Below are 27843 nucleotides of genomic sequence, written 5' to 3' on the forward strand. Positions count from 1 at the left end.
TTGACTCAGGGACCGAGACGTGGCTCCACGATCCGTTACAGCCATGCCGATAAGATTCCTGTTACCTCCATTGCTAGTGATACGAGGGCGTTCCGTATTACCCTCCTGAACCCACCGATTCCATATTCTGCTAACAGTCATTGGACCTCGACCAATGCGAGCAACAATGTCGCGATACGATAAACCGCATTTGCGATAGGCTATAATCCGACCTTTGTCAAAGTCGGAAACGTGATGGTAGGCGTTTCTCCTCCTTACACGAGGCATCACAACAACGTTTCACCAGGCAACGCCGGTCAACTGCTGTTTGTGTATGAGAAATCGGTTGGAAACTTTGCTCATGTCAGCAGGTTGTATGCGCCGGCACCGACGCCAACCTTGTGTGAATGCTCTGAAAAGCTAATCATTTGCATATCACAGCATCTTCTTCCTGTCGGTTAAATTTCGCGTCTGTAGCGCGTCATCTTCGTGGTGTAGCAATTTAAAAGACCAGTAGTGTAATCCTACGCGGACGAGATGGTCTGCAACCACCTCATCCAGGCCGCCCCTAACGCGGGTTTCCGGCGCGACGCCCTCAGAGTCGACGATCCTACTCTGGACCAGGTCATTGATCAAGCATTCAAGTACGAAGTCTCTACGGCGGCCAACAAGCGTTTGGAATCCTGGGCAGAAGTAGCGGCCCTACGCGACCACGACGCATCGGAGCCCGTAGCGTCACTGGCGGAGGTCGAAGACGTTGCCGCCGTCCGTTGCGATGACCGGCGCAGGCCATCCTGTTCTGCACAGCGTCGACAGGGCAGCCGCCCTGTGCAGGAATTCGCGCCCTCTGACTGCTCCGGGGGTCCGGCGCAGACCGTCAGTGCACGGAGGCCCCCGCGCTCTCACCAGCGCCGCGAGCCCCTCCTCCTGCCGTCCTGCCCAGAATGCTTTAAGAACTACGCACGGGAATACTGCCCTGACAGGTGGGCGTATTGTGCAGTGTGTACCCGTAACGGACATGTCAGCTCGGTCTCGACAGCCCCCTCCTCTCACAGCCAATGACCGTCGGGGGCCTATACCCATGGATGTCAACCAGGTGCAGTCTTCGGGTTCTTCCAAGCTGATGATCGACGTACAGGTCAACGGTCGGCCGCTGCAGATGCGGGTGGATACTGGAGCAGCAATCTCGCTGATGAACTATTCCTCTTATGCGAAGACTGGAGCGCCCCCCCCCCCCCTTCCGGGCGCCCACACCTCGGTGCCTCCTTATTTATAATAAGCAAGCGATCGCCCTCTTGGGTCAGTTCACGGCTTCCGTCTTGTATAAATCGGTTCGCCGGGAAGTTACCTTCCTTGTGGTTAGCAAAAATGGTTCAAATGGCTCTGACCACTATGGGACTTAACATCTGAGGTCATCAGTCCCCTAGAACTTAAGAACTACTTAAACCTAACTAACCTAAGTACATCACACACATCCATGCCCGAGGCAGGACTCGAACCTGCGACCGTAGCGGTCATGCGGTTCCAGACTGAAGCGCATAGAACCGCTCGGCCACCAACGGCCGGTTGTGGTTAACAATGCGGCCATGGCGGATTTCTTCAGGTTGGATGCCTTCCGGGCTTTTGGCTTCGTTATCGACGACAATGTTCGTCTGATGTCTTCCCAGGTTCCGTTCCCTGCAGTCGATACCTTGTGCTCGGAATGTCTGTTTCCATTATCTTGTGTGTAAATAGCCGGTGTTTACCCTGGTGCTTTTGGGTACGCCTTTGGGCACAGACAATCTCGTCCTCTGTGGTGTTATATGGGTTGCCAGCCCTCAGGGGCTACCTTGGCTCCGGTATAACAGTGAGTGTATCAACAAACTGGTCTCTCGTTGGGAGAGATGTGTTTATCGTTGAGAAATAAATATGTAGATATATATAATAAAGATTTAGAACATTAATAAGGTTTATTTTATTTAAAACGCATAAAGAATCTTCACATAAAAAATTCAGAGTCGTTACTTTTCACCCTTCCTTGTGGTATTGTACTTTAACTGTTTGCGTATAGTATTCTCTGAGGCAGAATGTGGCGATCAGCCCAGCATTTGTCTAAATGAGCGCGAAAATCGGCTAAAATCCACACTAAGACCTGCCCGACGCAGGATTCGAGCCTGCGACCGTAGCGGTCACGCGGTTCCAGACTGAAGCGCCTAGAACCGCACGGCCACACCAGCCGGCCACAAACAAGTAGTTGCATGTTTTAATCGTACAAGTGGTTTAATTATCACCTAGAAAAAACTCAAGCTGCTACCATGAAATATACTGATCTTCTAGGTATTTTTTCACCAACGGCCTTGCCACGGTGCTAACACCAGTTCCCATCAGATCACCGAAGTTAAGTGCTGTTGGGCTTGCCTAGCACTAGAATGGGTCAGAGTGCACCCTGCCCTCTTTGGGCCAATTGAGGAGCTACTTGATCTATAAGTAATGGCACCAGTCACGAAAACTGACTACAGCCAGGACAGGAGTGTGCTGAGCACACGCTCCTCTCTATCTGCATCCGGTGACATCTGAGGTGTGATGATGACATGGTAGCCGGTCAGTACTGTTGGGCTTTCATGGCCTGTTAAGATGCTTGTTTGTTTGTTTGTTTGTAGGAAATTCTTTACATATTCAACTTTTACTTCGACACATTTTTCTCAACAATGGATGAACTGGTGCAGACCTCACTTTTAGAAGCCTGCATTTTGGGTAGCCATGAAACTTTCAATCTCAAAAATCATCTCGTTGTCATTCTGGAAATGCCTACCACGCAAGTGTTCCTTTGTCCGTGGAAAGAGGAAGAAATCACTGTGAGCTGTGTCAGGTGAATACGGAGGTGGCACATTGAAGAAGCGTGTGTAACTGTCAAGTGCAGAATGAGCTTGGCATGGTTGTGGAGTAAAAACGCCCTCTTGGACAGCTTCCCGCGACTCTTCGCCTCCACAGCCTCTCGTAAGCTCATCAGGAGACTATGGCACTATGCCCCTGTGACAAATTGTCCCTTTCAAGAGGAGTCTGTTAGCATGACATTGTGGTAGTCCCAAAAATTACTCAGCATCACCTTACCCCATGATCAAAAGGTCTTCACTTTTCTTGGCAGTGGTAAATCCATATGTCTCTACTGCTTGCTTTACTTCTTTGTCTCAGAGTCATAATAACAGACCCAGCATTTGTGCATGGTGACTGTGCGGCTAAGGAGGCCATAATCATTGACCAGACACAAGTGCAACATTTCTGCTGCTGCCTCAGTTCAACGGAATTTCGTTGGGTGCGAGCAGTTGCGGAACTCTATCGTGTTCTAAATGTCGTATAATAACTTGAAAACTTATATTTGGCTAGTTTTCTGGTTTTTCATCATCACATTGATTGTGATGTGGCGGTTATCGAATACCTGGTCCTCAACTTCTATTGCCAATCTGGGTCTTTCACAGAGAGGTGGTTTACCACTTTGTTCTTCGCCATTCAGAATATTTTGACCACATTCGAAGCATCTGTGGCACCAAATCCCTTTCATATTATTGCTGCAAAATTCCATTTATCGATGCTTAGCTTTGGTCATGCTGCGCTTAGTCTTTTGAATACGTCCTCCAAACGTTGTAAATTCCCTCCCATGTCCTCTGAAAACACTATTTTGTCATCCAGATAGATTAAACATTGTTTTGGTTTCAATCCTCTATGTACACCATCCAATAATCTCTGAAAAGTGGCGTGTGCATTCTTTGAGTCCTAATGGCACTTGATCGATCCTCTGGTTGTGTCCTAATGGCATTTGACGATATTGGAAATGCTCCCTTGGGACAGGAAAAGCTGCCTTTGATCGATCCTCTGGTGCTGCTTCTATTTGATGTTACCTGCTCTTGAAATCCATTGTGGAGAAGTAGTTACACTGAGCCAAATTGTCGACAGTCTCTGTTATGTTTGGTATTGGATATGCATCAGTGATGGTTCATGCGTTGAGGAACCAGTAACCACAGTAAAATCTGTACTTTAAGTGCCATCTGGTGGCTTTTTTTGGGACCAAAATTACGGATGCTTCCCAGGAGCTATCACTATACTCAATAATATCATCAGCAAGCTGCTGGTAGATAAATTATTCCATTATCAGTTTCATACATTTTGGAACTCGATATGGGTTCTTGTACAATGGAACATTATTCCCTGTTGGTATTATGCGTTGCATGAGAAGCGTTGGTGGTAATGGATCGTTTGGATTAAATAAATTATATAAATCAATGAACTGCAGTAGCAAAGCTTCCTTCGCTTCTCTATCATTTCCTTGTATATGTTCCACTTTCTCATGTAATGCAGATGCGTTGACAGTTGCTTGCGGTAGAGGTCCTCACTTGACCAGTCCTAGTCATTTTCCTCCAAAACATTCAAATTATCAGTTAGTAAACCATTTGGCAGATTCAGTTGTCCTTGCCAAAATTATCAAGACTGACTAGCGTCATAAAATCTCAACCCACATCACTGACACTTATTATACCTCTGCGTACAAAATAGTGTCACTTATCCAATTCTCCGTACGTTCCAATGGCTCCACAACACATAATAAATCCTTAGGTAGGTCCTGATCTGTGCTCACTCGGATCAACTTCCCTGTACCTTGCGATAGCATATCACGCGAACTGATCTTTAAAGCCTGTGTCCGCAGCTTATTGGGTATCACCTACATGGCCGGTGAACCTTACGACAGTGAAACACTAGTTTGAATGTACGCTGCAAAAGGTGAATTTTTGTGTGATGTTAAGCAAAAAGTAGAATCCTAAAATAGCATAATACACGCGGCAATACTTCTACATGTTCTCGAAAACTCTTGTTTCCCACCTTAAAACTGAATAACGTTGTCCCCAATGGCTTCACGTCATTGCCACCTACTCCAATTACCCAACAGCCTCTTTCTATCGAAGAGATCCAGAATGACTACTGAAACGTGAGCCCCTGTGTCCACCAGAAATTTATATACTGTACCTTTTACTTTGCGTAGAAAACAACACTCCGTCTCTGCATACGTTTCTGCAGTCTCATGTTCTACTAGGAATGACATCCGACGGTAAGGCACCCCTGTTTCCGTTTAACGACCGGTTATTAGGACGATGCTTGTCCCGTGCTTTAATCCTACAATCACGCGCTTTATGGCCCATCTCTCCACATTCATAACATTCGGGTTGACATTAGTCCCCGACTAGTTCCTGATATGGCCCGTGCACTCTCATGTACACTACTGGCCATTAAAATTGCTACACCACGAACATGACGTGCTACAGACGCGACATTTAGCCGACAGGAAGAAGATGCTGTGATATGCAAATGATTAGCTTTTCAGAGCATTCACACAAGGTTGGCGCCGGTGGCGAAACGTACAACGTGCTGACATGAGGAAAGTTTCCAACCGATTTCTCATACACAAACAGCAGTTGACCGGCGTTGCCCGGTGAAACGTTGTTGTGATGCCTCGTGTAAGGAGGAGAAATGCGTACCATCATGTTTCCGACTTTGATAAAGGTCGGATTGTAGCCTATCGCGATTGTGGTTTATCGTATCGCGACATTGCTGCTCGCGTTGACTGTTAGCAGGATATGGAATCGGTGGGTTCAGGATGGTAATACGGAACGCCGTCCTGGATTCCAACGGCCTCGTATCACCAGCAGTCGAGATGACAGTCCCTGAGTCAACAGATGGGGACATTTGCAAGGCAACAACCATGTGCACGAACAGTTCGACGACGTTTGCAGCAGCATGGACTATCAGCTCGGAGACCATGGCTGCGGTTACCCTTGACGTTGCATCAGAGACAGGAGAGCCTGCGATGGCGTACTCAACGACGAACCTGGGTGCACGAATGGCAAAACGTCATTTTCTGCTTGCAGCATCATGATGGTAGCAACTGTGTTTGGCGACATCGCGGTGAACGCACATTGGAATCGTGTATTCGTCATCGCCATACTGGCGTATCACCCGGCATGATGGTATAGGGTGCCATTGGTTACACGTCTCGGTCACCTCTTGTTCGCATTGACGGCACTTTGAACAGTGGACGTTACATTTCAGATGTGTTACGACCCGTGGCTTTCCCCTTCATTCGGTTCCTGCGAAACCCTACATTTCAGCAGGATAATGCACGACAGCATGTTGCGGGTCCTGTACGATCGTTTCTGAATACAGAAAATGTTCGACTGCTGCCTGGCCAGCACATTCTCCAGATCTCTCACCAATTGAAAACGTCTGGTCAATGGTGGCCGAGCAACTGGCTCGTTACAATACGCCAGTCACTACTCTTGATGAACTGTGGTATCGTGTTGAAGCTTCATGGGCAGCTGTACCTGCACACGCCATCCACGCTCTGTTTGACTCAATGCCCAGGCGTATCAAGGCCGTTATTACGGCCAGGGGTGGTTGTTCTGGGTACTGATTTCGCAGGATCTATGCACCCAAACTGCGTGAAAATGTAATCACATGTCAGTTCTAGTACAATATATTTTTACAATGAATATCATCTGCATTTCTTCTTGGTGTAGCTATTTTAATGGCCAGTAGTGTAACAAAACTCCCTGCAGAAGCATAAACACCACGATCACTCTGTCGCCGATCTTCTCCAATTGTGCAGCAACCCTTATGGCAGCAGATAACTCAGCTGGGTTCTCCATACGTCCTTCCTTGACATATCAGCAGAAATATCCCTTAGAAACACATCCAGAGCCCCATTCGCTGCCTCACGCAGGAACACTCTATCGGCCTCTGCATTCTGCGTTAGTTCATACGTTTGCGAATTCGGTTTCCTAATTCTTAGAGAAAGATTCCACTGATTCACCGTACTTCTGCGATGATCCAATGATTTGTTCCCTAAAGAGCTTCTCGCTGTTCTGCTTCCGATAGCGCTGTATTAGGCCGTTAGACAGCCATCAAACGTTTGGACCTTACTGAGTGTCTCGTGGTACATGAGGTAAGTTCCCACGTCAACCACTAATCTAGATCTAGAGATGTTCAAGAACGTTTCTTCCGACTATTTTCCCAATTTGACGTCAGTGTGTGCCGGCAGGTGTGGCCGAGCGGTTCTAGGCTCTACAGTCTGGGCATAGATGTGTCTGATGTCCTTAGGTTAGTTAGGCTTAAGTTGTTCTAAGTTCTAGGGGACTGATGACCTCAAACGTTAAGTCCCATAGTGCTCAGAGCCATTTGAACCATTTGTCAGCCTGTACATCATTAATAAAAGTAGATACATCCTGGCTGGTTTTCCCGAAAATGGCGCCCTGAGGTTAGCTGCTGGTACACTAAACTCGGTTTTATTTTCTTCTGAGTCCAGTAGTGCTTGGCCCCCAACGGTTTCCCATTGCTCTATTTTCCTACACAATGCTTCATTGTCTTACCCCATTTGCGACATAGTTTGTAACAACGCGGCTATTGGCCCATTCAAAGATTCCACGGTTTCATTCAGAATTGGTGCTCGTGTTTCTCGCATTTGTGTGAACTCCATCTGACGCTTTACCAGAACAGAAAGAAACTACTCACACAATGGGCAAAAACAGGAATTTACCTACACTTAATCTTTACGCCATAGCCCATCGACATTCTGTGCACCGGTGTACTCCGTTACCAACCCTTCTACACGAACTAATGATAGCACACACAGCTTGAACATATGGCAACTCATCCACAGACAAATCACCGTACAGACGCCTCACTGAGTAGACCGAGCGGGGTGGCGCAGTGGTTAGCACACTGGACTCGCATTCGGGAGGACGACGGTTCAATCCCGCGTCCGGCCATCCTGATTTAGGTTTTCTGTGATTTCCCTAAATCGCTCCAGGAAAATGCCGGGAAGGTGCCTTTGAAAGGGCACGGTTGACATCCTTCCCCATCCTTCCCTAATCCGATGAGATCGATGACCTCGCTGTCTGGTCTCCTCCCCCAAACAACCCAACCCAGCCTCACTGAGTGCAAGTAAACTTCTCTAATGTTCTCACGGAACTGAGACAACACTGTAGGTTCCTGCATTCTAACATACGACACTTTTAACATACTGTGAATGTCCCTATGACTCAACTTTGCCATAACAAAATACACAACAAGAATGCAAACAAATACTACTCACTCACCACACTGCATTGTTACGAACTTCAACTTGTCGCCGTTGACCTCGCGTCAGAGCGGCCTAAACAGCCGTCCTAGATGTGTGGGTGGGGCATCAGGCGTAGGCATTTCTACCCATGGCAACCATTAGCTGACACCAGATATAGGACTCCAGTTTCAGTCTCCTACAGTCGTCAGGAGAGACCCCGGCGGGATGCGGTTGTGAGGATCTACTTAAGCTCGAGAGCGCAAGGGAAGCATCATTGACAATAACAAAAACTTTACCTTTTTTCTGCTGTCTCGTCACCTGAATAGTTATTGTATCAAGCATTCCTTAAAAAACTTTGCTTTGTCATTAGTATGACGATATCTGTAAGCTTCCATGATGTCATTCTACTTCGCTTGCAGACTTGGTCGCTCGGTCTTCCCCCCGTGCTGTGATACCTTCCGTGTTTGCCGGAATTCGTTCAGCATTTCCCGCTAGCGGGCAGCCTACTGCTCACTGACACAGGCGGTTTGACTCCTTGGAGCTGTCAAGGTACAACTTGGACGATCTTTTAGTGTCCGCCGGCAATACTATCCTGGGGCGTAACAGGAAGTAAGCTATAGGAAAAGATGGTTAATATGCAGTAAGTACAAGAACCAGGAGGAAACAAAAGACTGGAAGACGAAGATTAAAGAGCTCACATTAAAAGGAATGTGGGTCAGGGATGAAGTCTTTCACCACTACTTTCAATCTGTAAACCGGAAAAGCAGTGACAGCAAATAAAAGAAAAGATTCAAGGATGAGACCAAAGTTCGAGGTGAAAGGATATCAGTGATAAAATTTGCTGATGACGTTGCTATCCTTACAAGGGAACCTCCCCATCGCACCCCCCTCAGATGTAGTTGTAAGTTGGCACAGTGGATAGGCCTTGAAAAACTGAACACAGATCAATCGAGAAAACAGGAAGAAGTTGTGTGGAACTATGAAAAAATAAGCAAAATGTACAAACTGAGTAGTCCATGAGTAACATAGGCCACATCAAGGATGATTTGAGGTCAGGAGCGCCGTGGTCCAGTGGTTAGCGTGAGCGGCTGGGGGGCGAGAGATCCTTGGTTCAAGTCTTCCCTCGAGTGAAAAGTTTAAATTTTTATTTTCAGACAATTACCAGAGTTCAGGCACTCACACATAATCAACTTCGCTCTCCAAAATCCCAGGACATGTTCCGATTTGCTTGGACATATGCAGGATTTGACGGTCTACACAAGGAAAAATTTGAAAACGTTAAAAACATATGTTTTGACAGAGCACAGAGAAAACTGTGCGACTGTGAAACTGTTGCATTCATTTGTTGCAGTTTATGTGACACACTCTTATGTTTTCATCACTTTTTGGGAGTGATTATCACATCCACATCCACAAGAAAACCTAAATCGGGCAAGGTAGAAGAATCTTTTTACCTATTCGCCAAGTGTGCAAGTTAGGTGGGTCGACAACATATTCCTGTCATGTGACGCAAATGCCGTCACCAGTGTCGTATAGAATATATCAGACGTGTTTTCCTGGATCAAATGTTTTCGGTTCCCATTGGAGAGGCACGTCCTTTCGTCTACTAATCGCACGGTTTTTCGGTGCAGTTTCAAAACACATACACTAGACTTATTACAGTGAACAGAGACGTCAATGAACGAAGGCACAAATCATAACTTTGCAAAAATAAGGTAAGTAAACTTTTCGCTCGAGGGAAGACTTGAACCAAGGACCTCTCGCTCCGCAGCTCCTCACGCTTACCACGGGACCACGGCGCTCCCGGACTCAGATTATCCTTGATGTTGCCTATGTTACCCATGAACTACTCAGTTTGTATATTTTGCTTATTTTTTCATAGTTCCACACAACTTCTTCCTGTTTTCTCGATTGATCTGTGTTCAGTTTTTCAAGGCCTCTCCACTGTGCCAAATTATAACTAAATCTGAGGGGGGTGCGATGGGGAGGTTCCCTTGTTAGTAAAGGTGAAGAAGAATTACAAGACCTGTTGAACGGAATTACTAGTGCAATGAGTACAGAATACAAAATGAGTGTAAACCTGGGCCGGCCAAAGGCTGCACAGTGTGCAGACGTGCGGAAGTGCTGCACATGTGCGCACGTGTGCGACAGCGAGCGACAGCGACATCTGTTATTAGACCTGTGTCCTAAATGAACGGCGGCGGCTCCACTTCCCTGTTTATGTGGTACAAGCAAGAGCGCAACGTACTCAGTCTCGTTTACCCCTGGTGACCGTAACTTGAACAGAGAAGTACTGAGAAATGGATGGTACTGAGAAAAAGCAAAGGACGGAAGATCTATGTTGTCAGACGTTTCGATCAAGCATCAGTGATGAAAATCTCCCGCAACTGCTTGCGTTTGTCAGTGATCCGTGCTTTTGTGCCCGATATTAACTGTATCATTTCTCATGACCAGTGATAAACGTGTTTGGATTTATTCCTTTCATAATTAAAAATTATTGTTTACTATCTGTGCATTATTGCCTCATTCTGCTCCATGTTACATTATTATCAGGAAAATTGGTCATTAAACCGATTGTTGTATACTTACATTTAGGGTCTTTTTTTTTAATGTGTGAAGGGCTACGCTCAGCTGAAGTCCATAAAACATAACATCCATCTAATTGTCGGTTATTATACAGATTTCACACGGAACTGATGAAAGATATAGCAATAATGGTACAGGTCATCATCGAGAGGTCTGCGGTTGTCATTCTGTTACGAGGTCAGTGAGGCAGAAATTATGTGGGTGTAGCTGATGGCACCGAGAATTAGTTATAGGAAACCTTGCATTGGTTTAATGTTATTTGAAATCATCACTAAGGCTTGTTGGAAGTCGCTAAGTGCTCTCTTCCTTAAATACTAGATCAAAAACATTACGCGTATTTACGTGCCGTCAGTCAAGCTGCCTTAATAAAAACCCACGGTTGTTAACTGTATTACTTGTCTTACTGGGTTAAATTGTTAACATAAAAGTAGACGTCTCAATGAGTAGACTGTGACAGTATTTTAAATGTTTAATACGCGAAATACCTTCCTATGGTTGGCTTGCAAGCTGTGGAAAGAGCACTAGAATGCGCCGGTGCAGAGTATCTCAGCAAGTGGATAAAGCGACATCTGTGCGTAGAAACATGCACTACGTGAACGCTGACTGCTGCGGCGTGCACGCTGTGACCCGGAAGTTGCACATGTGCAGGAGCACCGCACGCGTGCAGAATTTCTGGCCGGCCCTGGTGTAAACTAAAGAATGACGAAAGTAATGAGAAATAGCAGAAATGAGAATAGCGAGAAGCTTAATATCGAAATTGATAATCATGAAGTAGATGGACGTAAGAAATTCTACTACATCGGAACCAAAATAAGCTACAACAGGTGAAGCAAGAAGGACATAAAAAGCAGACTACCACAGTCAAAGACGACATCTCCGGCGGTACACCGAAAGGTTGCCGCCCTTCGATAGTGCGATTCCAGCGCTCATCGAAGTGCTAGGTGTTCCAGGTGCCAGCCAGCCAGCCAGCCAGCCAGCCCAGCAGAGCCGCCGCGGTCCAGCAGCAGCAGCAGCAGCAGCAGCAGCAACAACGCTGGTCCCGTTCCCGGTCCCGGCCTGCAGCAGCGGTCCCACCGGCAGCAGCCAGCCAGCCAGCCAGCCAGCCAGCCAGCCTCCTGTGGCAGCAGCAGCAGCAGCAGCAGCGGTCCAGCCAGCAGCAGCAGCAGCAGCAGCCCCGGCCCCGTCCGCGGCAGCAGCAGCTGCGGCGTTCCTGCCGCCCGCCGTCGCCGTCGCCGTCGCCGTCGCCGTCGCCGTCGCCGTCGCCGTCGCCGTCGCCGTCGCCGTCGCCGTCGCCGTCGCCGTCGCCGTCGCCGTCGCCGTCGCCGTCGCCGTCGCCGTCGCCGTCGCCGTCCGACCCTGGTCGTCCGACCCTGGTCTTCGTTCGTCTGCGTCTGCGTCTGCGTCTGCGTCTGCGTCTGCGTCTTCGTCTTCGTCTGTTCCCAGTTTGTGTCCTTTCCTTTTCGTGCTGTGCGTTTTTTCTCCCTGTCGTCATGTCCGCCCCCACCACCACCGCCACCACTACCACCACCGCCATCGTCTATACCTCACCTTCCGCCGCTTCCACTACTATAACTTGGTGTGCCCAATCACACCCCCCTCCTTCCATCCCACCTCTCCTCACTCTCCCTTCGCCCTCGCTGTTTGTCGCCCCCTCTCCCCCTTCTTCCTCTCGTTCTGATCCTTTCCCCCCACTCCCCCAGCCTGTCACTGCAGCTCCGGCTAGGGTGGTGGCCCGTCGGGACACTGTCCATGCCCAGCTCTCCCCGTCGCCTTCGCCATCACCGCCACCACCGTCATCATCGTCGCAGTCACCGTCGCCTTCACCGTCACCGTCACCATCTCCGGCGCCGACTGCTGCGTCCACGCCGGGACCTGTCCCTTCCCACCACCTCCCCATCGCTCCCATCCCTCATGTCACCACGCGTCCTTCTGCCGCCGTCAAACGCCCTAGTGGCACCCCCACCTCCTCCCCTCCCAAAAAGGCCCCGCCCCGACCTCCTTCCCCCCCCCCCCACGGTGCCATGGATGTCTCCCCGCCTGGCCCTGCTCCCACCTCCTCCTCCTCCTCCTCCTCCCCCCCCGGTTTATACAAGTATCTCCTGTCCCATCCCGATCCTTCCTTTCTCGAGGCCCAGAACCTCTCCCTCCTCCTCCGCCATCATTTCCCTGGTGCCCCCATCTCTCTCCTTACTCCCAGACGGGATTCTGTTCTCATCTCCTCCCCCAGCCCAACCCTCCATACTGACATCCTCTCCCGTCTCCCCATCTCCCGTTTTGGTCCCAATGCCTCACTTACCCCTGCTCCTTCTCCATCTCCTACCCACCAACCCCAACCCCCGCGTCGCCTGCCGACCCTCACCGCCGTGATCACGCGGTTCAGTCCGTCGATCACGGAGGAGGAGGTGTTGGCGGAGCTCAAGGCCCATCCCACGCTGGAGGTGCGGGCGGTCCGCCGCATTTTCAACTCGGCCGGCCCCACCCGCCTCATGCGGGTTTTCTCTGAGGACGCCCCCTCCATTGACCGTCTCCTGAAGGAGGGTGCCCTCCTCTTCCACCAGTGGTACAAGGTCGACCCCTCCCGTTCCCCTCCTCAATCCCTGCGCTGCCAGAGGTTTCTGCGCTATAATGCGCACCCCACAGCTGAGTGCCGCGAGGCCCCCACCTGCCCGCATTGTCGGCAAGCGCACTTCCTCCGGCAGTGCCCTAACCTCCAATCCCCTCCCTCCTGTAATACCTGCAATCTCCCCCATCCCACCTACTCCCAAAAGTGTAAAGCCCGACCCCCTCCAACCACTCCTGAACTCACCGTACCTGTCCGTCCTCTGGACGCCCCCACCCCTCCTGGCAATTCCCTTCGTCCCCCCCCCCCCACCGCTGAGGACATCATCAGGTTCCTCACCATCGTCCTCCAGAATGTTTATCCCTTTCAGCGCCCCCACACCCTCCAACAGATCTCCCTCGCCGCCCGTTCCATTTTTCACCTTAAAATGTACGCCACCTATTCCAACAACCAGGCCCATTTCACCTTCTCCCATCTTGACACCCTCGTCTAAATCCCTGTCATGGCGCGACAGCACCGTATCCTTTTCAACAACATCCGCTCCCTTCCCGCCAACAAGAACCTCTTCCTGCACACCCTTGCTACCCACCGTGTGGATGCCTTCCTCCTCAATGAAACCTTCCTCCAACCTCACCACTCCATCCACACCTCCCCCTATCTCCTCCACCGCTCCGATAATCCCCTCCCAGTTGCGCGTGGCGGAGTTGCCATTGGTCACCACCACCAGATCCCCGTTCGGCTCCAACCTCTCCTTCCCGACCCCACCGGACACCTGATCCTTAGTCTCTTCTTCCCCGGCCTTCCCGTTACCTGCGCCACCATCTATGTCCGCCCTAACGCCCCTATTCCCTTCGACTTCCTCTCCCACATTGACCGTACCTTCTCCTCCTACGTGATCGTCGCCGACCTCAACATCCATAGTCGTTCCACCGCCCAGTTACGGCGGTGGCATCGGTTCCTCTCCTCCCTTCAAGGCGACCTCATCCCCATCCCCCAGCCCACCCGTCCCGAATCCAACTCCACTCCTGATGTTATCCTCTCCTCCCCCAACCTCCTTGGCCGCATAACGGTGGAAGTCCTGGAGCCTATTGGTAGCGACCATCTTCCTGTCCTCCTCACCGTTTCAGACGGTCGTCGCCCTCGCCCCGACCCTCGTACTGACCCTCCCTAAGTATGTCCACGACTATTCCCGTGCCAACTGGAATGCCTACCGGGATACCCCTTCCACCCAGGTCGATAGCCACCCCTTCACCTACCACCACCCTGACGATGTCACCCATGCCGCCTCCTTTCTCCAGCAGACCTTGTCTGAGGCCGTGGAGGCCCACGTCCCTACTGTCGCCATCCACCCCCACCGTCCTACCTTACCCCCACAGGCCGTTCTCCTCCTCCGTGAATCCCGTCGTCTCTACCGTGCCTTCCTCCGCACGCGTGACCCGGACACAATACGATGCCACCGGCAACTCCAGCGACACATTCGTAATTTGCTCGCGGCTAAGAAACGCCGGGACTGGCGACAGACATGCACCTCTTTAAATGCTACCCTGCCAATCAACTCGTCCAAGTTCTGGTCGGCCTTCCGTCTGCTTACCGGAACTAAACCCTCCCCCTATTATCCTCTTCTCCATGATGATCACCCTTTCCCTGACACCCTTAGTAAGGCCAATCACTTTGCCTCCTACCTCTCCGATGTCTTTTCCATCCCCTATGATCCCCAGTTCGATTACTCCCTCTTCCCGGATGTCCGCGATCGAACTGACACCTCCGTCCCTCCCCTCGTCTCGGGTTTCCAGTACTTGGACAACATTGCACACACGGAACTCAATGCCCCTATCACTACACAGGATCTCATTGCTACACTCCGCACAAAACGCAACACCGCTCCTGGTCATGATCGTGTCACCTACCGTCACCTTCGTGAAGCTCCTGTCTCTTTTCTCTCCACCCTGGCCAGGCTCTACAATGTAGTCCTGTCCACCAGTTACTACCCCGACCTGTGGAAAACCTCCCGTATCCTCATGTTCCTTAAACCCGGCAAACCACCGTCCGCCGTCTCCTCCTACCGTCCCATCAGCCTTACTTCGGTCTTCAGCAAGGTCCTGGAATCTATCCTCACCCAACGCATCCACCAGCATCTCCGCCAGCACTGCCTCCTTCCCGTTACCCAGTGTGGCTTTCGGCCGTCCTTCTCTTCCGACGATCTTCTCCTTCACCTCACTCATCTCCTTTCCGAACAGCTCAATTCCCGTCGCTCCGCAATCTTCCTCTCTCTTGACCTCGAACGCGCTTATGACCGCGTATGGCATTCCGGTCTCCTCTTCAAGCTCCAAACCTTCGCCCTTCCCATTAACTACGTCCGTCTGATCGGTTCCTTTCTCTCCCGCCGTCCTTCCTATGTCACCATCCATAACACCGATTCCTACACCTTTTTCCCCTCCGCCGGTGTGCCCCAAGGCTCCGTCCTCTCCCACCTTCTGTACCTTTTGTACACGGCGGACATGCCACCGCCGTCACCCCCTGTCCACCTTCTCCAGTTTGCCGATGACACCGCCTTCCTTGCCCTTGCCCCCACCCTGCAACGCTCCCAACGCCTTCTCCAATCCCATCTTGACCGGTTCACCGCTTGGTGCAACCAGTGGTTGCTCAAGGTCAATCCTTCCAAAACCCAGGCGATCATTGTAGGCAAAACCACCCCTTCCTTCCGCCTCGTTGATTTCTATCTCACCGTCTATGGCCATCCCATCGCCCTCACTCCCACCCTTAAGTACCTTGGCGTCACCCTCGACCGTCGCCTCTCCTGGACTCCCCATCTCCAGACAATCCAAGCCAAGGCACGTTCCCACCTCCGTCTCCTCAAGCTCCTTTCCGGCCGCACGTGGGGTCTGGACCCCTCCACCATCCTCCACACCTATAAATCCCTCATCCGCCCTATCCTTTGTTATGCCCATCCAGCATGTATCTCCGCTCCCCCTATCTTTTATAAATCCCTCCAAATCCTGGAACGCCATGCTCTCCGCCTCGCCTATCGCATCCGTCTCCCCTCCCCCACACAGATCCTGTATGATCTCATCCCCTTCCCCCACCTCCTCCTTTTCCTTGAAAGGATACGGATCCTGTACACCTCCCGTAAACTTGATCCTCCTCATCCGCTCGTCTCCCCGATCCTCTCCCACCCCCGCCCGCTTGCGCGCCTGTATTCCCATGTCCCGCCCGGTCTCCATCTCTCCACCCTCCTTACCCTCTCCCAAGGTGGCTTCCGCCAGCTCCCTCTCCCTGATGATGCCCTCCTCCCCTCCATCTACCCCTCCTACCAACTTTGATCCTCCCGCCCTCCTCCTGTGCTTACTCCTCTGGGCACCCTCCCTCCCTTTTCCCTCCCTCCTCCCTTTCTCCCCCCTCGTCCCCCGGGCCTCTCCTCCCCTGTCCCTCTCCTCCTGTCCCCGTCTCCTAAGCCATGGCATCCTCTTTTCCTCCCCTCTCCCCCTCCTCACCCCTGTTCCCCTCGTGGCAGGTCCCCGGACTCGCAGACACTCAGTGGACATTTGCGCGCCGGAGATCACCGCCATCAGTGTATCGTGTGTGCCGTCATGTTTAGTGTTCAGTTTCGCCGTCACGCTCCATTGTTCACCAGTGCCATCGTCTTCTTGAGTGTTTGTGCGTCGGGTCTACAGTTCGTAGTGTGGATTGTCATCAAGTGTGAACGGCTTCTTGTGCTTTTATGTTCTTGTGTCTCCTGTTTTTACCCGCCGTTTTTCTAAGTGATGTCTCTTCTTTTTTTATCTCCATGCACTCTCTTCGGCTAAAGAGCAGCGTATTGTGCTGCTGCCAGCCTACCTGATTGTTCAGGTGTCAAAATAACAATAAAGTAAAAAAAAAAAAAAAGAAAAGTCAAAGACGACTTTCTTGGCAAAGACATCTCTTCTAGTACCAATTACAGACCTTAATTTGAGGACGAAATTTCTGAGAATGTACGTTTGGAGCACAGCACTGTACGTTAGTGAATCATGGACAGTGGTTGAACTGGAACGGAAGAGAATCGTAGTGTTTGAGATGTGGTGCTACAGAAGATCATTGAAAATTAGATGGACTGATAAGACAAGGAATGAGGAGGTGCTCCACAGAATCGGCAAGAAAGGAACTTATGAAAAGCAGCGAGAAGAAGAAGGGGAATGATGACACGTGTTAAGACATAAGTGAATAACTTCCATGGTAGTAGAGGGATACGTAGCGGGCAAAAACCGTAGGAGGAGACAGAGACAGGAATACAGCCAACAAAAAATTGAGAACAAAGGGACCAAGTGCTACTTTGAGATGAATTAGCTGGTAGAGAAGAGGAATTTGTCGCGGGCCACACCAACCACTCAGATAAACTAAATCAGAAATAAAGCCGTTCTTAGGTCTGCCTTCTTGTATTTTGTATATAGGATCATTCGGCTAGCTCCTTCGTCTTGGAATTTTGATTATCCCACCATTTTATACATAGGGAAACTAGAATTTTTTGAATTTCCTGCCATTTTATACATAGTGAAGTTGGGCTATGATGTCACGGAGGGGGGGGGGGGGGAAATCTGATAACAGTGCATGGTGCCATCATTTAGGAGATCATCAGAAATCTAGCAACAATGTGTAGTGGACCATAAGGTACTGAGGTATAATACACCAAACTATCGAATTTGCACTTTGGATGTGCTTAAATATTCAACTGAAAACCGTAACGATGTAATATTTAATCACCTGACGGCGAAGACATGTTTTTATATCAATTTCACTGTCAAATTGCATTCGTAATAAGTAATTAAATGGCCCGAAAAATTCAAATTACGAAAATCTAGTGAACACTTAAGCCGAAACCATCTTAATGTTGCCCTAAAGTAGTTGAAAAAGTAAGCAAGCTCAATCACGTCTTCGAAAATGTTGCAATATAATGAGTTACAGAACGTAAACATAAGTTCCTGTCTTTGTACAGCAGACAGATTTAAAACTTCAACTTTATTTACATCTTGCACCAGTGAGAAATAACCTATTATATTCCGACTGCTCGGAGACAGAATCATGATGGCGAACACCACAGGTCGCACACATTTTACAAAATAAAACATATGAACACACAAAATTCCCTAAATTTACTGATCACACAAATTCAGAAGCACATCCTCAAAAATATTCAAAATTGCTCACATAACAGCAAAAAAGAAAAGAAAAAAAGACAATATCAGAAATATGAAAATTCTGCTCGTCCGCTTTTCACTCAGTAAACAACCGTGAATTCGTAGTCCGCCTGTCAACATTCACGTTTCTGATCACAAGAAAAACTATTTAACTGTATTTATAACCGTTTACACTATCCTAACGTGCGTGAAACTACATTATCTTGCTAATGAAAACTATAAAACCCATCAGCTTTTGCCATTCACGTCACATCAGCGAATTCATGCCAGCCAGGCAAGTAACAGTCACAGCTTTCCAACATATACATTGTCAGCAGTAGGTAGCTTGTAGCATTTCACGAGACTCACACTATTTGAATCATTCCAATCGTTTTTCCCACAATGTTCATGGCATTAAGAAATCTGTACTCTTCTCATATTTAAGTGTTCGGCAGTATCTGGCATTCTTTGCATTATGACATAACACAGTCCTGCTTTTTTGGAGATATCTAAGGTTATTATATGCAACCACGTTTTTTAAAATTTTGAGCCGGCCGGAGTGGCCGAGCGGTTTTAGGCGCTACAGTCTGGAACCGCGCGATCGCTACGGTCGCAGGTTCGAATCCTGCCTCGGGCTTGGATGTGTGTGATGTCCTTAGGTTGATTAGGTTTAAGTAGTTCTAAGTTCTAGGGGACTGATGACCTCAGAAGTTAAGTCCCATAGTGCTCAGAGCCATTTGAACCATTTTTTTTTTAATTTTGATACGATTTATGATTTATTTTCTGTACCATGAACTAGTTTTCGAGCACTGCAGGCTCATCATCAGATGGAAATGTTATATAAACATTGTCTGGATTAGCATTATGTGGCAGTGTAGCTATGGCCGTAGTGCTGTCGAAAATAATGGAAATTTAGTGAGGCGGCGTGCAGCGAGGGCGAACTGTTGCAAACTGCAAACGCGTGGCGGCGCGGCGACAGCGCGAAAATATTAAACAGCCACCAAGGGTCAAATTGTCCTACGTGAGCGCGCATGCGCGAGGTATCATGCGACGCGCGATACGACGAACCGGGCCCGATCAGTTGGTTTGATATTTACTCAAGGAATGGACGCGGTTTGCGGTCTGTATTTCAACTTAGAATGCAAGATATTTCGATCACTACTGTGTAGCGACGTTTTATCTATTGGAAGTAGACAAATAAAAATTATAATAACACTATAATATCGTACCGAGAATGTGAGGAAGATGTCACAATAATTGGTACAAGAAGTAAGTACGTATAAAGACTGATTTACACGACGACACTAGGTTGCAGGCAACTGCACTACCGGCCACTGCGCATGCGCGCTGCGCATTTGCCCAACACATTGGTGAAACTAAACACTTTCGGTGAGTTCCAACTTTAGCGACACTTGTTGCATGAGTTTTGGGGTTATGTGTGTTCGTATAGTGTAGACAAACTGATATATGAAGTGGGGAACGGAGAATAATGTTCGCTTTTGGGACATCTGTGCTTTGCATAGGTGTTTGTGGGATGTCAATGATGATTACAAAAATAAGCAACATATTGCTGCCGCTGAGAACGTCATGTGCAATCATAACATAGATGGTTTGACAATATTTGAGCTGCAGGGCAAAATTTATTGAGTTAGGAGCACATATACAACTGTGTTAAGAAAAATACAAGCAATCGTAATCCTAAGTTGTGGAATGCTCTAGTCTACAAGACTAAAATCTCATCGTTCGAGTTGGCCAACTCTTTGTTGAGGAATATTGTTGACAGGAGGGAAGACTATACAAATTCACGAAGCTGCATTCTTTATTCAATATTCATGTATTTAAAACGTCGCTGCACTGCTCCCTATTCACATATGTTAGTATTTTGAAATATTGTTACTGTACAGATCTACGACCAAGAGAGTAGTTTGCAAACCATTCTCCTCTTAATGCGGCCTGCTTCGAATAATTATTGTTGCTAGTGTTAATAATTATTACTAAAACCGTATCTTACAGCATGCCGAGTGTTCTCGATTGTAATGCATGCAACATATGTAATTTCAGTTCTGGCGTCAGTGTTTCATGCATTACAGTATCTTTATTCCTTATCGTATAATTAACTATTTAGAAGAAACGTGAACAGTTCTGGTGACATTCTAGGATAATTAAAAGAACTTCTTGGATTTTTCGTTATAAATTATTTCAGCAAGGATGCTAAACAACTTAGTTGACGTCTTTTCTTCATCCAGCCACGAATCGAAACACGTTTCTTATTTTTTTCTTATGCAGCGATACCACGCAACAAGCTTTAACTACACCACAACCCGTGCGACGTGCAGCTGCCAAAACTTTCATTTCAAACACGAATCAGGGACTCACAAAACGATGAAACTGAAGTGTATATTGGTGTCGTCGTGTCTACAGTCATATATGAAACCACCTGCGTGCAACTCATTCCACGCAGCGAGTGGCGCAACCCAATGTTGTCGTGTAAACTAGGCTTAACAGGCAACAGTTGCACGGAGGCATAAACGTAAAGAAAAAGAAGACGGTCTACGAGCACTTCCCGAATTAGAAAGACAGAATATTAAAAATATGCTTTAGGATCAAGAAGATAACAATGACGAAGACCTTCTCTGGTTCAAGTCGACATTGCCATTTATCAAAGAGTTGCCATTATTAAATAAATTACATTTTAGAATGCAGATGCAGAAGTCGCTACTAAAACATTTGTCGAAACTAAATACGCCACAATTGTGGCACCTAGATTATTTAGATCTTATTAAACTTTACGAAATGTAAAATAGAAAATACCCATATTGTTATCAGAATAAAGAAATAAAAGAACTGGATTACTATTTATTTGTTTTCTTACTTTAAAGTTACCACCAACCTTTGTTAAACGGAAATATGTCACTGGAATTTAGTTGAATTTTGTAGAACGGGTTTTATAGCATCCACAATATAATCAAACGCTGTAGATAGTATTTGAGCATACTCCTTAAACAGCAAACGCTGACATTCCAAATCTTTATACAAATAGTGAAATTCTCCATACATATGCCTTTTCAAATACATGATATTAATTTCAGTCCTTTGTCGTAGACATTGTTTCTTGACTACCTGATAATTTAGATAAAAGTTTTCCATTATAAATCACTTTCGTCTAATAATAATGAATGCGTTGTGATGACCGGGTGTGAGTGCTCAATGTAGAATAATGCGTCTGGTTCCAGGAATTGTTCACAACTGAGCTGCAGGCTACTTGCACTTGACACACTCAGGCAGCGTGCTCGCTACCAGTTTGCTCAAATAAAATTCCCAGTTTCTTTTTTCTCCATACTGTAGTCAGATATGGCTTTCGTTTCAGCTTCAAAACAATTGCAATATGTCAGCTCCGTTTGGTACGTTGCAATACATCACCAAAAATGAGCCAAACGTAAACTAGCCAGCTAGCACGTTATTCACTGTAAACCGCTCAAATTTTACGCGGTACTTTACTTAGAAATTAAGTATCACAAAACATATGATTAATATCGAAAAAATAGACACTTCATCATCAGGTTGTCATGTGAAATTATCAGATAGGAAAAGAGTCAATTTCGTGTGACAGTTATGTTCCTTAGAATCGAATGAGAAGTATTTGATAGTAAAGAAAACACACATTTTTCTCACGTATCGGTAGCAAGTCGGTGCGCGGCTGGGCTACAGACGTAGGACAGGGAAACTGCATCGCACCACTTCGCGATGGATCGCTCGCCTATTTGCGCGAACCCGCGCAGCGCCGCGTTCGCATCAGACCACTCACGTAGGACGAGGTGTTACCGGCAGCGAAATGTTTATGAAACGAAATGATTGCTATGTTTTGCCTCATGGCATCCTTGATGAATTCTTTCTAACAATGGATATTATGCAGGTTGTACACCCATATGCACAGTTTTCAGCTGCACTTGGTTTCGTACTCATTGCCAGTAAATCACACTGGACGTAAGTACAAAGAATATGAACGGACTAGATATCACACTTTGCCCTAGAACGATCTTTAACCTGAGATACAATAGAATAAATATTTACAGCCATTAATAACGGATGTAAGTGAACATTGCAAGCTGCAAGAGTGTTCATATGCATATAATACGCAAATAATATGAATGGGTCACTACGATCTGTAACAGAGCTTTTTTTCGTAGAGCCATGGCACCGTAAATAATTAAGTTTAAAACAGTTTTCATTAAACAAACAAAGTGACATAGTTGTTTCATGAGTAAGAAAATAATAATTTATGCAGAATGATGAATATATTTTTTAAGGTGTTTGATGTTATTTTGGAAATTCTGGAACATAAAGTTCTGAGTTAATTCAGCTTGGTCGATAAGGATTTTCTGATGTGATTTTAGTTTCCGATTGTAAATATCTACCTGCTCAAGGAGATTCATCCGTAACCCTTTTTCAGAAACGTGTAACACATGAAAATTATAAATTAGTGTCGGAAGTTCCATGCGGCTTTTCGCGGATGATGCTGTAGTATACAGAGAAGTTGCAGCATTAGAAAATTGTAGCGAAATGCAGGAAGATCTGCAGCGGATAGGCACTTGGTGCAGGGAGTGGCAACTGTCCCTTAACATAGACAAATGTAATGTATTGCGAATACATAGAAAGAAGGATCCTTTATTGTATGATTATATGATAGCGGAACAAACACTGGTAGCAGTTACTTCTGTAAAATATCTGGGAGTATGCGTGCGGAACGATTTGAAGTGGAATGATCATATAAAATTAATTGTTGGTAAGGCGGGTACCAGGTTGAGATTCATTGGGAGAGTGCTTAGAAAATGTAGTCCATCAACAAAGAAGGTGGCTTACAAAACACTCGTTCGACCTATACTTGAGTATTGCTCATCAGTGTGGGATCCGTACCAGATCGGTTTGACGGAGGAGATAGAGAAGATCCAAAGAAGAGCGGCGCGTTTCGTCACAGGGTTATTTGGTAACCGTGATAGCGTTACGGAGATGTTTAATAAACTCAAGTGGCAGACTCTGCAAGAGAGGCGCTCTGCATCGCGGTGTAGCTTGCTCGCCAGGTTTCGAGAGGGTGCGTTTCTGGATGAGGTATCGAATATATTGCTTCCCCCTACTTATACCTCCCGAGGAGATCACGAATGTAAAATCAGAGAGATTAGAGCGCGCACGGAGGCTTTCAGACAGTCGTTCTTCCCGCGAACCATACGCGACTGGAACAGGAAAGGGAGGTAATGACAGTGGCACGTAAAGTGCCCTCCGCCACACACCGTTGGGTGGCTTGCGGAGTATAAATTTAGATGTAGATGTAGATGAACAGGGTGATCAAGATGGCCAATGTGTGATGCAACGTTGGACTTGTTTCAGCTTTTGAGTCAGAGGTCACCAATAAGGTCTTTTTAGTCAGTTGCAAAGTTTCGCTCTATTTGTCCTACACAGGCACAGGAACAAGGGCAAGTGAGTGGAAAAAAATGGTTCAAATGGCTCTGAGCACTATGGAACTTAACTGCTGTGGTCATCAGTCCCCTAGAACTTAGAGCTACTTAAACCTAACTAACCTAAGGACATCACACACATCCATGCCCGAGGCAGGATTCGAACCTGCGACCGTAGCGGTCGCGCGGTTCCAGTCTGTAGCGCCTATAACCGCTCGGCCACTCCGACCGGCACGTGAGTGGACTTTCGAAGCCATTCTCTAGCGGATTTATTACTCTGAAGAATTTTATTTTCTAGTTTATTGCCTGTAATGAAGGATATTTTAATATTACGTGGTCTGCAAAACTTTCCTGGTTCGAATGACACTTTCCCAAAGAATGGAAGACAGACTAAATTTTGCACTTCATTTTTAGCATGCACTGGCGATGGTTGTTCTTTCAGTTTATTTTGTATTTGCTCAAGTAGGATGTTTATGTTGGCGGAATGGTATCTACTGTTTTGGGCTATAGATTTTAGTATATTCATTTTATTACAGTAATCTGCTTCACTGACAGGGATGTAGAGCATACAGAACACAGCTGACCCGAAGAAAATGATTTTATGTTGGTTCAGGTGGCATAAGGTGCTGTTAATGACAAAATCGGTGGTAGTGAGTTTTCTGTAGATTTGGAAAGTATATTTGTTGTTTTCGTGGTCTTCAGACTGGTTTGATCCAGCTCTCCATGCTACTGATCCTGTGCAAGTCTCTTGATCTCCGAACTACAACTGCAACCCACATCCTTCTGAAACTGCTTACCGTATTGATCACTTGGTCTCCCTCTACGATCCCTTCCCCCACCCCTGACCTAATCCCTTGGTACCTCATAATGTGTCCTATCAGTGAGCCCTTCTTCTTGTCAGGTTGTGCCACAACTTTCTTTCCTCATCACTCAAGTGTTCTGCCCATCTAATCTTTAGCATTCTTCTGTAGAATCGTATTTTAAAAGCTTCTGTTCTCTTCTTGTCTGAACTGTTTATTGCCAACGTTTCACTTCCATACATTTTTATTCTGTGTTAACAAATTTCTGTTCTTAAGAAACGCTTTTCTTGTCATTGTCAATCTACATTTTATATCCTCACTACTTCGGCCATGATCAGTTATTTTGCTGCCCAAATAGGAAAACTCTACTACTTTAAGGGTCTCGTTTCCTAATCTAATTCCCTCAGCATCATCTGATTTAATTCCACTACATTTCGTTATCCTTGTTTTGCTTTTGGTGATGTTCATCTTATATCCTCTTTCAAAGACACTGTCCATACCGTTCAACTACTCTTCCAAGTACTTTGCTGTCTCCGAGATAATTACAATGACATCGGCAAACCTGAAGGTTTTCATTTCTCTTCTATGGGCTGTAATCCCTACTCCAAATTTTGCTTTGGTTTCCTTTACTGCTTGCTCAAAGTGCAGATTGAATAACATCGGGGATGGGCTACAACCCTGTCTCATTCCCTTCTCAACCACTGCTTCCCTTTAATACCCCTCGACTCTTATAACTGCCGTCTGCCTTCTGTACAAGTTGTAAATAGCCTTTCGCTCCCTGCATTTTACCCCTGCTACCTTCAGAGTTTCAAAGAGAGTATTCCAGTCAACATAGCCATAAGGTTTATCTAATTGTACAAATGCTGTAAACGTTGGTTTGCCTTTCCTTAACCTGTCTTCTAAAAGAAGTACACGACTGGCCATTAAAATTGCTACACCACGAGGATGACGTGCTACAGACGCGAAATTTAACCGACAGGAAGAAGACGCTGTGATATGCAAATCATTAGCTTTTCAGCGCATTCACACAAGGTTGGCGCCGGTGGCGACACCTACAACGTGCTGACACGAGGAAAGCTTCCAACCGATTTCTCATACACAAACTGCAGTTGACCGGCGTTGCCTGGTGAAACGTTGTTGTGATGCTTCGTGTAAGGAGGAGAAATGCGTACCATCACATTTCCGACTTTGATAAAGGTCAGATTGTAGCCTATCCCGATTGCGGTTTATCGTATCGCGACATTGCTGCTCATGTTGGTCGAGATCCAATGACTGTTAGCAGAATATGGAATCGGTGGATTCAGGAGGGTAATACAGAACGCCGTGCTGGATCCCAACGGCCTCGTATCACTAGCAGTCGAGATGACAGGCATCTTATCCGCATGGCTGTAACGGATCGTGCAGCCACGTTTCGGTCCCTGAGTCAACAGATGGGGACGTTTGCAAGACAACAACCATCTGCACGAACAGTTCGACGAAGTTTGCAGCAGCACGGACTATCAGCTCAAAGACCATGGCTGCGGTTACCCTTGACGCTGCATCACAGACAGGAGCACATGCGATGGTGTACTCAACGACGAACCTGGGTGTACGAATGGCAAAACGTCATTTTTTCGGATGAATCTAGGTTCTGTTTACAGCATCATGATGGCCGCATCCATGTTTGGCGACATCGTGGTGAACGCACATCGGATGTGTGTATTCGTCATCGCCATACCGGCGTGATGGTATGTGGTGCCATTGGTTACACGTCTCGGTCACCTCTTGTTCACACTGACGCCACTTTGAACAGTGGACGTTACATTTCAGATGTGTTACGACCCCTGGCTCTACCCTTCATTCGATCCCTGCGAAACCTTACATTTCTGCAGGATAATGCACGACCACATGTTGCAGGTCCTGTACGGGCCTTTCTGGATTCAGAAAATGTTCGACTGCTGCCCTGGGCAGCACATTCTCCAGATCTCTCACCAATTGAAAACGTCTGGTAAATGGTGGCCGAGCAACTGGCTCGCCACAATACGCCAGTCACTACTCTTGATGAACTGTGGTATCGTGTTGAAGCTGCATGGTCAGCTGTACCTGTACACGTCATCCAAGCTCTGTTTGACTCAATGCCCAGGCGTATCAAGGCCGTTATTACGGTCAGAGGTGGTTGTTCTGGCTACTGATTTCTCAGGATCTATGCACCCAAACTGCGTGAAAATGTAATCACATGTCAGTTCCAGTATAATATATTTGTCCAATAAATACTGAACACCCGTTTATCATCTGCATTTCTTCTTGGTGTAACAATTTTAATGGCCAGTGCTGTATTAGGATCAGTATTTCCACGCCTGATCCTACATTTCTTCTGAATCCAACCTGATCTTCCCCGAGGTAAGCTTATACCAGTTTTTCCATTCTCCTACAAATATTTCGCCCAGTGTTTTGCAACCGTAACTTATTATACTGGTAGATCGTTAATAGTCACACTTTTTCGCACCTTCTTTCTGTGGAATTGCAATTATTATATTCTTCTTGAAGCGTGAGGGGACTTCGCCTGTCTGATACATCTTGCACACCGGATGGAAAAGCTTTGTCATGGTTGGCTCTCCAAAGGCCATCATTAGGCCTGACGGAATGCCGTCTATCCCCAGTATCTTCTTTCGACTAAGATCTTTCAGAGCTCTGTCAAATTCTTCTCGCAGTATATCTCCCATCTCATATTCACCTCCGTCCTCTTCCATTTCTGTAACATTTCTCTCAAGTGCATCTTCCTTCTATGGACCCTCTGTATACTCCTTCCATATTTCAGCTTTCCCTTCGTTGCTTAAGACTTGTTTTACATCTGACCTCTTGATATTCACAGAACTGCTTCTCTTTTATCCAGAGGCCTCTTTAATTTTCCTATAAGTGTTAGCCACCTTTCCCCCTCTAAGATGCCTCTAAACTCTTAAATTTGTCCTCTAGCCATTCCTGCTTAGCCATATTGCATTTCCTATCAGTCTCATTTCTTAGACGTTTGTATTCCCTTTCGCCTGCTTAATGTACTGCATTTTTATAGTTTCTCCTTTCATCAACTAATTTCAATATAACCTGTCTTATCCACAGATTTCTCCTGGGGCTGGTCTTTTTACTGGGTGACAATTATTGAACTGTATGAAAAAAACGTAAATTAGTTACAAACTACAGCGTGCACCCCCTTTATTCAACATGTAAACGTCACTACAGATATTGGGATTTACATTATGACATG

At 47.0% G+C, this 27843-nt stretch overlaps 1 protein-coding gene across 1 annotated transcript in view; it reads left to right on the top strand.

Annotated features, from left to right (window-relative positions):
* Window positions 1-516: 516 nt before the first annotated feature.
* LOC126471277 (activating signal cointegrator 1 complex subunit 2 homolog) overlaps window positions 517-27843 on the top strand; it is a 95026-nt gene continuing 67699 nt past the window's right edge. Inside the window, exons 1-2 of the mRNA XM_050099396.1 lie at window positions 517-962; window positions 11610-11792. Of these exons, the coding sequence (XP_049955353.1) occupies window positions 517-962; window positions 11610-11792 (629 nt within the window). The remainder of the gene's footprint in view (window positions 963-11609; window positions 11793-27843) is intronic.

Source organism: Schistocerca serialis, chromosome 3 (genome assembly GCF_023864345.2).
Source record: "Schistocerca serialis cubense isolate TAMUIC-IGC-003099 chromosome 3, iqSchSeri2.2, whole genome shotgun sequence".
NCBI lineage: Eukaryota > Metazoa > Arthropoda > Insecta > Orthoptera > Acrididae > Schistocerca > Schistocerca serialis.